This window comes from Bufo bufo, chromosome 2 (genome assembly GCF_905171765.1).
Source record: "Bufo bufo chromosome 2, aBufBuf1.1, whole genome shotgun sequence".
In the NCBI taxonomy this organism is placed as follows: Eukaryota; Metazoa; Chordata; class Amphibia; order Anura; family Bufonidae; genus Bufo; species Bufo bufo.
In genome coordinates, this window is record NC_053390.1 from 25,696,971 (window position 1) to 25,713,086 (window position 16,116).

At 44.3% G+C, this 16,116-nt stretch overlaps 1 protein-coding gene and 1 long non-coding RNA gene across 4 annotated transcripts; both read left to right on the plus strand.

Moving 5' to 3' along the window:
• Positions 1-7: 7 nt before the first annotated feature.
• On the plus strand, positions 8-14,814 carry LOC120991143 (gastrula zinc finger protein XlCGF26.1-like). Of its 3 annotated transcripts, XR_005776503.1 has the most exons (3): positions 8-1,026; positions 13,995-14,649; positions 14,689-14,814. XR_005776503.1 is itself a non-coding variant. In XM_040420050.1 (2 exons), exons 1-2 carry the CDS (start codon positions 138-140, stop codon positions 14,567-14,569), a joined length of 1,464 nt encoding a protein of 487 aa, XP_040275984.1. In that variant the 5' UTR covers positions 8-137; the 3' UTR covers positions 14,570-14,810. The 3 variants fall into 3 exon arrangements, 2 of the variants coding, with proteins under 2 accessions (XP_040275984.1, XP_040275985.1); XM_040420050.1 differs by having other exon boundaries at positions 13,995-14,810; XM_040420051.1 differs by lacking the exon at positions 8-1,026 and adding an exon at positions 11,816-11,865 and having other exon boundaries at positions 13,407-14,810.
• LOC120991170 lies at positions 10,602-11,529 on the plus strand. Its single transcript, XR_005776508.1, has 3 exons — positions 10,602-10,663; positions 11,040-11,164; positions 11,479-11,529. It is a non-coding gene; the product is annotated as an uncharacterized LOC120991170 (long non-coding RNA).
• Positions 14,815-16,116: the final 1,302 nt, after the last annotated feature.

Here is a 16,116-nt window from a genome sequence, read left to right on the forward strand (position 1 = left end):
AGTAACAGTGAGATGAGACAACCCCTTTAATAAGAATGTTATAAGTTTGTCGACTGTAATTTAGATTAAAAAAAAATAAAAAATTTCAATTTGTATCTTTAGCAGAAAATTCCTATAAGAATTCTGAGGGAAACTTCATGTTGTCACTAAATTATAAAACAGAAGATGAAGACATCATGCAGTGCTCTTCAGGAGAAAATCGTAATGTACATCCAGGACTTCACAGTACAGACCTATCAGATAATCCCCCTGTTCATGAGGAATCATCTGACCAATCACAGTTTGCTACCATAAGTGCTGGTCAGAAAGGGGGTAAAAGGTTTCAAAAGATCACAAAAAGATCAAATCTTTCTACAGACAGAAGAATTCGCACACGGCAGAAGCTGATTTCATGTCCAAAATGTGGGAAATATTTTGCATTTAAATCAGGGCTTGTTCGACATGAGAGAAGTCACACAGGAGAGAAGCCGTATTCATGTTCAGAATGTGGGAAATGTTTTACACAGAAAGCAATTCTTGATCGACATGAGAGAATTCACACAGGAGAGAAGCCGTATTCGTGTTCAAAATGTGGGAAATGTTTTATACAGAAATTCTATCTTTTAACACATAAGAGAAGTCACGGAGAGAAGCAGTATTCATGTTCAGAATGTGGGAAATGTTTTAGTGAGATCTCTGCTCTTAATAGACATAAGAAAATTCATACAGTAGAGAAACAGTCTTCATGTTCAGAATGTGGGAAATTTTTTAGTGAGATCTCTGCTCTTAATAGACATAAGAAAATTCATACAGGAGAGAAACCATATTCTTGTTCAAAATGTTGGAAATGTTTTACACAGAAAGCAAATCTTGATTCACATGAGAAAATTCACACAGGAGAGAAGCCATATTCATGTTCAGAATGTGGGAAATGTTTTACACAGAATTCAAGTCTTAGTGCACATCAGAGAAGACACAGAGGAGAGAAGCCGTATTCATGTTCAGAATGTGGAAAATGTTTTTCAGAAAAATACAATCTTTTCACACATAAGAGAAGTCACGGAGAGAAGCCGTATTCATGTTCAGAATGTGGGAAACGTTTTACACTTAGACCTCATTAGAAGCCAAAACAGCATCACATGAGAAGGTCGGTTTGCGACCACAGAAAGTGGCTCCCAACGTGGGGCAGGACATCTAGTAAGGCCGTTCGGATCGACATCGGCAAGTCCTCCAACGGGACGGACAGATCATAATGCAGCTTCACGGTAAGAAATGTATTATTACAAAATGACCCTCTGTCCCTCCCTGTGTTGACTGCGAAGATCTGGGTGAGTCTTACATGTTATAATTGTCCTGTCCAAAGAACTATGATATTGATGTGATGTTGGTTTAATGTTATACTACCAATGTGGAGTTGACACAGTCTCCATAGACCAGGGGTTGTCACGAGCAACTGGTATCATGTCTCTTGACTACGTTTTTGTAAGCGGCTTAGGGCATTCCTGAAGTGCAGCGAGCAGCACAGTCAGTTGAAACACTACCATGGTGGTGGATCATGTGACGGACCATGTGATGAGCGCACTGACGTCACCACAGGTCCTTTTGCTCCCAGGTCCTCAAAGAAGAAGACAAGAGAAGCCGGGCTGCGTGAACAAGTGGATGAGGTGAGTTAAATTATAATTTTTTTTAACCCCTCCATCCCTATTGTACTAAGCATTCTGTATTAAGAATGCTATTATTTTCCCTTATAACCATGTTATTAGGGAAAATAATAATGATCGGGTCCCCATCCTGATCATCTCTTAGCAACCATGCGTGAAAATCGCACCGTATCCGCACTTGCTTGCGGATGCTTGCGATTTTCACGCAGCCCCGCACAATATAGAGCATGCTGGGATTTCCACGCAACGTACAAGTGATGCGTGAAAATCACCGCTCATGTGCACAGCCCCATAGAAATGAATGGGTCCGGATTCAGTGCGCGTGCAATGCGTTCATCTCACGCATTGCACCCGCGCGGAAATCTCGCCCATGTCAGAGAGGCCTTAAGGAGACAGAAGGAAAAGGATGTGTGTGACAAATATACCCAGTAGGAAATTTTTATGATGAAAAAGTACACTGGGGACATGGTGAAGTCTTAGGAAACTGATAAGGGAACCTTCCACGAAGAAGGGTGTCAAAAGAGACTTTATCACGAACACATCATAGACTCATCATGTGGCGCATGAGAGAATAAAGACGGAATCCCATCATAGCAGTCAGGGTCAACCCGAAAAAATAAGAGTGAAAGTTGTTTGGCCTGAATGTCTGTTTGGGAAAGAGAGGGATTCCCAAATCAGAGGGCAAAGCTATAAGACCAGACTCTGCAGTTTGAAAAACAAGCCCAAGAAGATACAGAGAAGATCTAGGGAAGGATAGAAATAAGTCTGAGATGGTGATAGAGGAAGTAGAGATAGTCACTATAGTATTGCATGTACTGATAGTTCATCTGACTGGAAAATGGTGTTGAGGTTATCATAGACCTGGTGGGTCTCCAGGGTGGTCTGTGCAGATGTCTTGCTTAGGTGTACCAGAAAGACTGAGGGAGGAGGACCTAGAGAGTGTTTTGACTAGGTGTACCAGAAGGATTATAATTAGAGTTGAGCGGACACCTGGATGTTCGGGTTCGACAAGTTCGGCCGAACTTAAAAAAAAAAGTTCGGGTTCGGGACCCGAACCCCATTGAAGTCAATGGGGACCTGAACTTTTGGGCACTAAAATGGCTCTAAAATAGTCCTGGAAAGGGCTAGAGGGCTGCAAAAGGCATCAAAATGTGCCTAAGAGCATGGCAACTGTTCTGCAAACAAATGTGGATAGGGAAATGACTTAAAATACAGAAAAATTTAAAATAACAATCTGGATCTAGGAGTAGGAGGTTGAGGAGGCGGTGGATGGTTGGATGTGGCGGTGTAGGTTGACGTGGCGGTGTAGGTGGAAGCGGCGGTGAAGGAGGAATAGGTAGCCAACACTGATTTGTGTTATATATTTTTTTTTTTAATTGGGGTATCCCCCAAAATATTGGGACATATAACAAAATAAAACAAAGAATAAGTGCACCTGAGTACAAGAATGGATGGTTGAGGCTGGTATAAATGTCTATTTTGCACAAGGTACGGACAAGTCCTGTGGGATCCATGCCTGGTTCATTTTAATAAACGTGAGCTTGTCCACATTGGCTGCGGCCTGTGATAATGCTCTCTGCCGTGCTAAACACACGTTCACACTATACACTGGCTGCAGGGCAGGTCAGCACCTCTAAGGCTGACAAAGCTTTTCCACATTTTGGCCATGCTAACCCTGCCTTCTCTGGTGCTGGCGGTGCCCCGGCTGCGTTGGCGACCTCTTCCTCCTCCTCTGCCTTCGCCTTGTGCTTCCACTGTGCCCCCGCTGTCAGGTGGGAATGCCATCAGCAGTGTGCGCTTGTAGTCGCGCATCTTCCAATCAGTAACAGATGTTTTCACTAAATTTAGTTCCCTGTCAGCAATGCAGAGCAGGGGTTCATTCACGGCAAAAGGGGGTTCTTGTCACCCAGCAATAGAACAGAGGATTTTGAGAGAACGAGGCCCATGTCACCCAGGTACAGCAGGGCTTCATTCACGGCAAAAGGGGGTTCATGTCACCCAGCAATAGAACAGAGGATTTTGAGAGATTTAGGCCCCTGTCAGCAATGCAGAGCAGGGGTTCATTCTTGTCAAAAGGGGGTTCATGTCACCCAGCAATAGAACAGAGGATGTTGAAAGATTTAGGCCCCTGTCACCCAGGCACAGCAGGGGTTCATTCACGGCAAAAGGAGGTTATTGTCACCCAGCAATAGATCAGACGATTTTGAGAGATTTAGGCCCCTGTCACCCAGGCACAGCAGGGATTTGTATACGCCAAAAATGGTAAAATGTCACCCGACAATTGAAAATAAGAATTTTTTCAGTTTAGGGCACTAAAATTGGCACTTTTTTGCATTAAAATGCCTCTAAAATGGTCCTTGAAAAGGCTAGAGGGATGTAAAAGGCAGTAAAATGTGCCTAAGAGCATGGCAACTGCTCTGCAAACAAATGTGGATAGGGAAATAACTTAAAATAAAATAACTAAAAATTACAAATTATTAACCTGCAACTCAGAAAAGGAGGTGGATATGGAGTCAGAGGTTGAGGAGGTGGTGGATGTGGTGTTGTAGGTGGAGGCAGCAATGGAGGAGGAACAGGTAGCCAACAATGTTTTTTTTTTTTTTTAAATTGGGGTAGGTAGCCCCCAAAATATTGGGACAAAAAAAAAAAAAAGAATCATTGCACTTGACTTGAGTACAAGAATGTATGTTTGATGGTGGTATAAATGTCTATTCTGCACAAGTTACGGACAAGTCTTGTGGGATCCAAGAAGTTGAACCAGAAGTTGAAGGGGGCAGACCCGTCATTCAGTACGTGTAGGCGTGTGCACATATACTGCTTCACCATGTTGGTGAAATGCTGCCTCCTGCTAAGACGTTCCATATCAGCTGGTGGTGCTGGTTGTTGTGGCGTGCTGACAAAGGTTTTCCACATTTCGGCCAGCCTAACCCTGCCTTCTGAGGTGCTGGCGGTGGCCCAGCTGGGTTGGCGACCTCTTCCTCTGCCTTCGCCTTGTGCTTCCACTGTGCCCCCGCTTTCAGGTGGGAATGCCACCAGCAGCGCGTCTACCAGCGTGCGCTTGTACTCGCGCATCTTACGATCACGCGCCAGTAAGAAGGCTTCAGGGCGTCCAAGAAAGTCCAGCAAGCGCCAGGATCGTCTCCTAAAGAGGATTCAGCTGCGGGATTGGAGTGCCACCAGTGCAGAGCTTGCTCTGTCATCTGGGACGCCGATCGCCTTAGACCACGTGGGACGACACGTACACATCACGTGGTACACCAATACCACGTGGGGCGTAGACTCCATTGTGTACTCCGCTCACACAGCCGGGACTGAGGATCGCACTCGCCGCCGACATCACGTGGGGCGTAGAGTACATGCGTACTCCGTCCACCAGCCGGTAATCCCACCCGCAGCACATAGGACCAGATCGGCAGCACCCAGAAGAGGTCGCTAAGGTAACAACGGGCAGAGAAATCATCTCCGTGTGGGACGCGACCGGAGATCCTCACAATTCACCTGCCTGCCACACTACTTCTTAATAAGCCTTCACCATTTTTTGCGACCACTCTAAAACATCTACTACCTTACTCCTACTACATGTACTACAACTAGTACTCGATATTGTGCACCACAACTATCACCCTAACACAGTGCACCATCCCTGGCGCACAGGCACAGACGACCACGTCGATACACTGAGACTTTCTTTTTTTCTCATTTCATCATTTTTCTTCTATTTTCCACCAATTTCTTTATTGACTTTTTCTTTGGAATACCAGACATTCTCCATGGAATATTATAAGACTATTTTCATCCGGACTACTGTACTATTCACCATTCTTTATTCTTATATTTATTTTTTCATATATGCTCCAGTCCGGAATACTGTACCAATTTTTTATATCAATTTTTTAGACAAATAAATTAGATTTTATACAATTATCTCCGCTCCTTGCTCTTTTGCTTTTCACTGAATCCCAGATATTAGTGTGCCAGTCTAAACTCTTAACTTATCCTTACTATTCTACTCTATATGCTCCCAAAACTACTTGCACTGCAGCAAACATAACCAGTTTTTTAGCCAGAATTCCACTTCCCACTCTCACACGAGAGGATGGGGGAGCCTTGGCGGCACGGATCACGGATGTGGAGATTGAACTAGCTATTAACTCACTGGCAGTGAGAAAGGCTCCTGGTCCGGATGGCTTCCCGGCTGAATGGTACAAACTCCACCCTAAGGAACATAGCGCCAGACTCCAGAAGCTTTTTGATTATGCTTTTGAACATGGCTCTATACCTCCTTACTTTTCAGAGGCTACCATTGTGGTGATACACAAGCTGGGAAGACCCCAGGACCAATGTAGCTCATACAGACCTATCTCGCTCCTAAACCTAGATGCAAATATTTTAGCAAAGGTACTGGCAATACGATTGTGGGAGGTGATCCTCTCTGTAGTGGGAGTGGACCAGTCCGGCTTTATGCCAGGGAAAACTACTGACATAAACCTGAGACGCTTGTACACTAATCTCCAGGTACAACATGACAATAGGGGTATGAGGGTCCTAGCATCATTAGATAATGAAAAGGCGTTTGACTCTGTGGAGTGGGACTTTATGTGGGCCACGCTCAAACAGATATGCTTCCTCCAGAGCTTCTTACGCTGGTCACAAATACTTTGCAAATCTCCAACGGCCAGGGTCAAGGTAAATGGGTATATCTCTATTTTCCCCTTGGAAGGGGCACCAGATACGGTTGCCCTCTTTCCCCCCTACTTTTTGCACTGATAATGGAACCCTTGTCCCTACTCATTTCTTCTAGCTCATCTATAGAAGGCTGGGAGGTGGCGGGGATAACCAAGAAACGTTCCCTTTATGCGGATGACATGTTGGTATTCTTGGCGAACCCAAGTAGCTCTCTGAATGACCTCTTAGATACTGTAGATGAGTTTGGTAGCTTTTCTGGTCTGCGGGTAAGTTGGGTTAAATCAAGTCTCTGCTTGATAGATGATTTTGATTCAAATTTCAACGCAGTCCAAACTCCAAGTTGTAGAACAGTTTAAATATTTTGGGATTACTATCCATAGAGAGGCCGCAAAGTTTTACCAGCTTAATGTAGTTCCCACCATGGCATATAGTCAGGTCCATAAATATTGGGACTTGGACACAATTCTAACATTTTTGGCTCTATACACCACCACAATGGATTTGAAATGAAACGAACAAGATGTGCTTTAACTGCCGACTGTCAGCTTTAATTTGAGGGTATTTATATCCAAATCAGGTGAACGGTGCAGGAATTACAACAGTTTGCATCTGTGCCTCCCACTTGTTAAGGGACCAAAAGTAATGGGACAGAATAATAATCATAAATCAAACTTTCACTTTTTAATACTTGGTTGCAAATCCTTTGCAGTCAATTACAGCCTGAAGTCTGGAACGCACAGACATCACCAGACGCTGGGTTTCATCCCTGGTGATGCTCTGCCAGGCCTCTACTGCAACTGTCTGCAGTTCCTGCTTGTTCTTGGGGCATTTTCCCTTCAGTTTTGTCTTCAGCAAGTGAAATGCATGCTCAATTGGATTCAGGTCAGGTGATTGACTTGGCCATTGCATAACATTCCACTTCTTTCCCTTAAAAAACTCTTTGGTTGCTTTTGCAGTATGCTTTGGGTCATTGTCCATCTGCACTGTGAAGCGCTGTCCAATGAGTTCTGAAGCATTGGGTTGAATATGAGCAGATAATATTGCCCGAAACACTTCAGAATTCATCCTGCTGCTTTTGTCAGCAGTCACATCATCAATAAATACAAGAGAAGCAGTACCATTGGCAGCCATACATGCCCACGCCATGACACTACCAGCACCATGCTTCACTGATGAGGTGGTATGCTTAGGATCATGAGCAGTTCCTTTCCTTCTCCATACTCTTCTCTTCCCATCACTCTGGTACAAGTTGATCTTGGTCTCATCTGTCCATAGGATGTTGTTCCAGAACTGTGAAGGCTTTTTTAGATCTCGTTTGGCAAACTCTAATCTAGCCTTCCTGTTTTTGAGGCTCACCAATGATTTACATCTTGTGGTGAACCCTCTGTATTCACTCTGGTGAAGTCTTCTCTTGTTTGTTGACTTTGACACACATACACCTACCTCCTGGAGAGTGTTCTTGATCTGGCCTATTGTTGAGAAGGGTGTTTTCTTGACCAGGGAAAGAATTCTTCGGTCATCCACCACAGTTGTTTTCCGTGGTCTTCCGGGTCTTTTGGTGTTGCTGAGCTCACCGGTGCGTTTCTTCTCTTTCCAAACAGTTGTTTTGGCCAGACCTAATGTTTTTGCTATCTCTCTGATGGGTTTGTTATGTTTTTTCAGCCTAATGATGGCTTGCTTCACTGATAGTGACAGCTCTTTGGATCTCATCTTGAGAGTTGACAGCAACAGATTCCAAATGCAAATAACAGACTTGAAATGAACTTTTATCTGCTCATTGTAATTGGGATAATGAGTGAATAACACACACCTGGCCATGGAACAGCTGAGAAGCCAAGTGTCCCATTACTTTTGGTTCCTTAACAAGTGGGAGGCACATATGCAAACTGTTGTAATTCCTGCACCGTTCACCTGATTTGGATGTAAATCCCCTCAAATTAAAGCTGACAGTCTGCAGTTAAAGCACATCTTGTTCATTTCATTTCAAATCCATTGTGGTGGTGTATAGAGCCAAAAATGTTAGAATTGTGTCCATGTCTAAATATTTATGGACCTGACTGTATATCACTAGGAAAATTGAGGCATGGGAAAATCTGCCACTGACTCTTATAGGTCGTGTTAATGTAATAAAGATGATCCTCCTGCCTAAATTGTTATATCTCTATAGAGCGGCACCTCTGGCGTTACCGAAGAGACATTTCATTCTTATGGATAAGATGTTTACCCCATTTCTGTGGCGCAAAATGTGTCCCAGAATAGCTAGACATACCCTTCAGGCGCCGTATGGACAGGGAGGCTTGGCGCTGCCAAATCTTTCCCTTTACTATGCGGCAGTAAAGTTGAGTTATGTGGATTGGTGGATCAGAGCTGATGCTGGCAACCCAGAGGTAGTGTTGGAAGCAGCTCTGGCGGGGTCGTATGAGGCCCTTACGAACTTCGTATACAGAAATGGGGCCTATGCAGCACGCCATTATACCCCTACTATGGCTGTGACGATGGCGATTTGGGTTAAGTGGGTGAGCGTACATACAGTTCAGGATGGTGAAACGAGATGGTCACAGTAAGTGCCGATATGGAGGAATAAAGATTTGTCAGAAATATTCTCTCTGACAGACTTTGAATTTTGGCCTCAGAAAGGTTTGCGGTATCTCACACAACTTTATGTGTCTACTGTGCCCATAGTCCGTGTCGCTGCTATAAATCATCTCTCTAAATACTGCTCTCAGCATCAGAAAGATGCCCCCCCCCCCTGCAATCATGTGCAGAAAACAGGAGAGAACTACAACTCCCAACATGTCCAGGCTGTTAGGATAAGAAATCAAAGGAGAGAACTACAATTCCCAGCACATCCAGACTGCTATTATAGAATATCAGAGAACTACAATTCCCAGCATGTCCATGTTGTTATTTCAGACATCCCAACCTGCAAAAACTCATTTCAGGGAGGTTTTCTTTTTTTTTCTTTCACTGACTTTTTATTACATTTTCCAGACATCTGCAGTATCTGCACACTTTGCTCTATGGTGTGGAGGACGGGGCTCATTACCCTGCCCCAAATTATCCTATTTATGTATATGATTGAAGGGATTCTGTCACCACCTATAAGCCCTGTGAGCTAAACATCTGCTCATGTCCAGGGCAGCATTCTGATTTCTAAGGTGGCCTTATAAAAGCTATTTGTGGCTTTATTCTGCGGAAAAACAGGTTTTACTAACCTGGCAATCATTGAATTAAGGTGCCCAAGCAGGGGAGGTCTGTGGATGTATGGTGCCCGGCTTCACGCATCGCCGTTCGTGCCCAGCGCTGCCTTCTACTCCTCAGTGCCGCCTCTCCCTCCCTCCCCCTCCTCCCGCTTTGAGATCCTGCGCGTGCGCACAGGCTCAGCCTGATGCACCGTTGCGGACTGCTGGCATCGGCTTCTTCTTGCACTGTGCGCACGCGCCGAGAAGGGGACACTGCTACAGGTTGCCGGAAAGGTTTACTGCGAGTAAACTAGAGATGGGAAGTTCAGATCATTCACATGAATCGGTTTATTCGCTGAGCTGACAAGAAGCGAGTGAACCGAAGCTTAGGTTGCGCAATGCGCATGCGCGGATGCTTCCATTCACTTGCTGACTCGCTGAGTCGGCTCTTGGTCTGAGTCAGGAAGTTTATTCTTTAAAACCCTGTGTGTAATTATCTACCCCACTGTAGGAAAAAAATCAAGCATCCAGGGGGGGTGAATTTAACACTGGGGTAAATAATATAATTAAAATGGAGGGTTAAATGTGTAAATGTATTTAAAAAAAAAAAAAACATCTCTCAATAGTTCTATAGCTACTGAAGGAGACAGAAGAAGGGATGCCTTTAACATAAATATCTCCTTGAGAAGCCAATTTGACCCTAAAGGGTTAATCCAACCTGTAATCTGAACTCTGTCCTGTCACTTCTCTTCTCTCTCTGCTATCAGTAAACCTTTCCGGGATATATTGTCTCACATGCGGGTGTCAGGGAGCCGCTATCTAATAGAGGGAGACTCCCTGAACCTCCGGGAGACTTGAGATCCCTGCACATCTACAACTCCCAGCATTTCCTTGGCTATATAGAGGAAAAATCATCAATCCTACAGTTCCTTCTCCATAGTAAGCTCCGCCCCCTCATGTCACATGACTAACATCATTGTCCTGTCACCACCTCTTCTCCTCTCCACAGCTGAGCCCCGCCCCCTGCACTGATCACATGCCGGTGACGTCACCCCAGGTCCTTCAGCTCTGGCAGTGCAGCAGATACTGGGCAGGTCCTGGTCGGTAGTCAGGGCTCTTGTTCTCTCTGGTATCAGCCATTCCTCCAGCCTGCAGGTAAGATGAGCTGTGAGGAGACAGTGTGGTGGAGAGCTCAGACATGTCACCTCTGGAGATTCTCCTCCATTACACACAAGGAATCCTTCTCCGCTCCTCAGCTTAGTATGATGGGGGAGGGGTAGTGGGGATAGGGGGGGTTGTCATCATTCACTGCTGGATGAGAGAATCTGCTCCATGTGAATGAGGTTTTCACCGCCAGGAGCTTAGATACACATTGCACTTCCAGGAGCTTAGATACACAAGAAGCTCAGGGTTTTCCCGTCAGTGCAGCTTTATGAGGGTCTGAGTTTTGCGGGATGAGTTGTACTTTTTCTCGGCCTCGTTATCGGGGACATGGGACTCACTGATTAACCTTTATTCCTTTTTATTGGAGACGTCATGAAGAAAACCAGCAATACGAGCCTTCTCCTGAATGAGCCACCAAGGATGGACAGGAAGGAGATCAGCAGAAGAATATTAGACCTCACCTTGGAGATCATCTCCCTGCTGAGCGGAGAGGTAAACTTTTCTAGATTTCTCTCCTCTTTATTGTATTCTGTAACAAGTCAGACATCGGGGAGGAGAATCCATCATAGGAAGTGATAGGAAGAGTCCAGGGTCCTGGAGAATGGCCTCCAGACCTTCCAAGTGACGGAGAACCTGAAGATCAGCCCCCAGTATGGTGAGTGATGTATCATGTGACCAGTGACCAATAGTCATGTTGTAGGAGCCATGAGAAGGTAAGTAGGCACGTTGTACCAGGAGGAGAGGGCCGGAGGAGAGCACATGGCCCCTGAAGGGTTTATTCCCTAAGTGTCTCTCTCCATCCACAGGAGTACACAATAGTGAAGAAGACATCGGGGGACTGTGTGACTCCCATCATCCATCTCCAGGAGTCAGGAGGGCGGAGCAGGACCCCTCCCCCCATCACAGAGCCTCCCCCTCACCCTCTGATACATGAGCAGAAGATCCTAGAGCTCACCCACAAGATGATGGAGCTGCTGACTGGAGAGGTGACACTGCTGGGAATGCTGGGAAATTCTCTAGTAACAGCACTGGAGGGGTCTGGGTGATGACGGTGTCATTGTGTTGTCAGGTTCCTATAAGGTGTCAGGATGTCACTGTCTATTTCTCCATGGAGGAGTGGGAGTATATAGAAGGACACAAGGATCTGTACAAGGAGGCCATGATGGAGGAGCACCAGCCTCTTATATCACAAGGTAAGAGCCGTCATGTGCAGTGTATACACGTGTGTGCAGTGACATGTAATGGAGGAGCACCAGCCTCTTATATCACAAGGTAAGAGCCGTCATGTGCAGTGTATACACGTGTGTGCAGTCACATGTAATGGAGGAGCACCAGCCTCTTATATCACAAGGTAAGAGCCGTCATGTGCAGTGTATACACGTGTGTGCAGTGACATGTAATGGAGGAGCACCAGCCTCTTATATCACAAGGTAAGACCCGTCATGTGCAGTGTATACACGTGTGTGCAGTGACATGTAATGGAGGAGCACCAGCCTCTTATATCACAAGGTGAAAGCCGTCATGTGCAGACCAGTGATGAGCGGCATAGGCAATATTCGAATTTGCGACTTTTCGTTAATTTTTGGCCCAATATTCGCCATAAATTTGCAAATTCGAGAATTCGTGATCTCCAGTCATTATTTACTTGCGAAAATCGGCAATGTAATATATTTGCAATTAGAATATTCACGATCAACACTAAGGGGTAGGCAACTTTCCTATTGGTTGCTAGGGATGCTGCTAAGTGCTGATATTCTTGATATATTTGCGATTAGAATATTCGCAATCAACACTATTCGCGAATATGAATATATATTACTTAATTCTAAATATTAGCAAATTCTCGAAGTTGCGATATTCGCGATTAAAATTCGCAAATCGAATATTCGCGCTCAACACTAATGCAGACCCAGATGTGTCAGTGTGACACAAAAGCCAACTAATAGGAGTATAGAGATAGACAGAAGTGTGTCGCCGTGCAGCAGATTTAGGCTCCAGTCCTTGTTCACCCAATGGTAGCCGGTTCTCCAGACCCTGAGGAGCAAAGCAGCTCCAACCATGATGCTCCTTATTGTCGTAAAATTTTGTCCAGTTAGTCTTGAAGGGCAAAGTGTGTTGGCAGAGGGCAGGGCTCGTTTCCAGACATGGTCCGGATTTTCAAATTTTTGAGTTTTATCAAGTCATGATTTACTGTATGTAATAAAAGTCAGGACCGATTGTAAACCGTAATCCTGGACTTTGTCAGGAAGTTATAGAAGCTTTATAAGGCTGGGATCACAAGTGCAGTTTTTGTGCAGTTTGTTTTTAGCCAAAATCAGGAGAGGATTCAAAGGGAAAGGCTTCTTCCAGGCTAAAGGGGTTGTCTTGTGTTGCTTTTACTAAGGTGAGATGAGACACAGTCTAGACCACCAGCCAGCCGGTATACAACAGAGAGCACTGGCACATGGGAGCTACGGAAACAGGATAGCACAGCAAGCTACACAGTTTCCCAAATTCAGAAACAGCATAGTTTGCTGTGCTATTCAGTCTATTCAGTTTCCATAACTTTCATGCGCTGCAATAGGAGCTACTAAAACAGTGGGCGCTGGAGCACTCTGCTGTTTCCCGGCCGGCTGGTGATCTGGACTTAGTAACAGTGAGATGAGACAATCCCTTTAATAAGAATGTTATAAGTTTGTTGACTTTGAAATTTTTTAAAAATCTAAATTACAATTTCATTTTGTATCTTCAGCAGAAAATTCCTATAAGAATTCTGAGGGAAACTTCATGTTGTCGCTAAATTATAAAGTAGAAGATGAAGACATCATGCAGTGCTCTTCAGGAAAAAATCTTAATGTACATCCAGGACTTCACAGTACAGACCTATCATATAATCCCCCTGTTCATGAGGAATCATCTGACCAATCACAGTTTGCTACCACAAGTGCTGGTCAGAAAGGGGGTGAAAGGTTTCAAAAGATTACAAAAAGATCAAATCTTTCTACAGACAGAAGAATTCGCACACCGCAGAAGCTGATTTCATGTCCAAAATGTGGGAAATATTTTGCATATAAATCAGCGCTAGTTCGACATGAGAGAAGTCACACAGGAGAGAAGTCATATTCATGTTCAGAACGTGGGAAACAATTTACACTTAGAAAAACTCTTGTTAAACATACGCTACGTCACACAGGAGAGAAGCCGTATTCATGTTCAGAATGTTGGAAATGTTTTAGTGATATCTCAACTCTTAATAGACATAAGAGAATTCATACAGGAGAGAAACCGTATTCATGTTCAGATTGTGGGAAATGTTTTACACAGAAAACAATTCTTGATTCACATAAGAGAATTCACACAGGAGAGAAGCCGTATTCATGTTCAGATTGTGGGAAATGTTTTACACAGAAATCAAGTCTTAGTACACATCAGAGAAGTCACAGAGGAGAGAAGCCTTATTCATGTTCAGAATGTGGAAAATGTTTTACAGAAAAATACAATCTGTTTACACATATGAGAATTCACGGAGAGAAGTCGTTTTCATGTTCAGAATGTGGGAAACGTTTTACACTTAGACAAACTCTTGTGAAACATGCTCTACGTCACACAGTAGAGAAGCCGAATTCATGTTCAGAATGTGGGAAATATTTTACAGATAAATCAGAGCTTGTTAGACATGAGAGAAGTCACATAGGAGAGAAGCCGAATTCATGTTTAGAATGTGGGAAATGTTTTGCAAAGAAACTCTATCTTATTAGACATGTGAAACTTCATACAGGAAAGAAGCCGTATTCATGTTCAGAATGTGAGCAATGTTTTACGCAAAAATCCGATCTTGATAGTCATGAGAGAAGTCACAGAAGCGTAAGGATACGCTCACAATTCCAGAATTTAGACTTTGATTTCGATTCCAATTAACACCTTAACGACCCTGTACGATAATGCACGTCCTAACTTGCAGGTACTTCAGGCACTAGGACGAGCATTTTCGTCCTAGGGTTAACGCGCTGCTCCACATGCCCTGCCTCGATCAGCAGCAGGGGCCCTGCTGTATCTGCCAGCATCGGTGAAAACAGCGATACTGGCGGATTAACCCCCTGCATGCCGCGGACCGCGGCATACAGGGGGTTTGCGGCAGCTTGTACATCCCCTTCAGGTCCTCGTGCTGCTGTGACGGGGACCCGATGGTTGTCATGGCAGCCTTGAACAGGCATCAGGACTGCCAACTACGAAAGCCTAAGAGATCCAGCCCCATGGCTGGGTCTCCTAGGCAACTGTAAGCGTCTTACAGTGTAAGACACTGACAGTTCAATACAGATGTATTGTGCTGTATTGAAACAGGGATAAAACCCTGAAATGTTAAAGTCCCATAGTGGGACAAAAAATAAAGTGAAAAAAGAAGTTAAAAAAATTAAGTAAAAAAATATATAAAAGTTTCAAATTAAAACAAAGCGCCCTTTTCCCAAAATAAAGTAGAAAAAATTGTAAAAAAAAAAATAGGGAAAAAAGAAAAGTAGACATATTAGGTATCGCCGCATCCGTACCGACCGGTTCTATAAAAATGTCACATGATCTAACCTCTCAGGTGGACACTGTCAAAAATAAAATAAAAACTGCTAAAAAAAACATTTTTTTTGTCACCTTACATCACTAAAAGTGTAATAGCCTCTCTAAACTTTTGAATACACATGTCCAGCTGTTCAATGTTTCAGTACTTCTGCACAACTTGCTGTTCTCTAACAACTGCAAAATTCAGAACAGGTGTTTTTGATCCGTAAATTACCCTATACTTTTTCTGGTTCAATTTTAACCAGAAAATCATGACATCGTGAGACTAAGATGAAACCACCTAACAATTAAATCATGAGACCACCTAACAATTGATCAACAGTTCCTCGCCATTGCAAAGCTTCACCCAGAATGTTCTCATATGGAAGTGGCCACTGAGCCTAGAGTGTCACAGGTTGCAACAAAGATACAGAGAGACAGGAAGAGTCACAGAATGGCTTTGAAGTAAACATCCTTTAGCCACATCCCACACTTATGACCACTTAATTGTGAATGCCCTGTAGAACCGAACGAGCCACACAATTCGAGGCACATTTAAGGTAGATGAGAGGCACCCAAGTGTCACATCAGACCATTTACGTCAGCGTGGTCTGCGTACTAGACGACCTGCAAGGTTACCTGACCACACCATCAGGCATAGGCGTCATCGTTTAGCATGTGTCAGGGAGCATCTACGCAGGGAGAGGGATCAGTGGGCCTCAATGCGGTTCACTGATAAAAGTAGATTCACGCTGAGCAGAAATGATGGCCTCCGATGATGTTGGAGATATCAAGAAGAGCTCTATGCATCAGCCACAGTTGTCACCAGACAAGCCTTTGGTGGTGGTGGTGTTACAGTGTGGGCAGGTGTGTCTAGTCCATACAGAACTGCCCTACACTTTGTGAATGGTATAGTG

Bases quoted from the DNA above. Each gene is read 5' to 3' on its own strand.
- LOC120991143 (XM_040420050.1), top strand. From the start codon at position 138: ATGTTGTCACTAAATTATAAAACAGAAGATGAAGACATCATGCAGTGC. The intron at 1,027-13,994 runs ATAAGAGAAGTC...TTCTTGATTCAC, and splicing joins AAAATACAATCTTTTCACAC to ATAAGAGAATTCACACAGGA.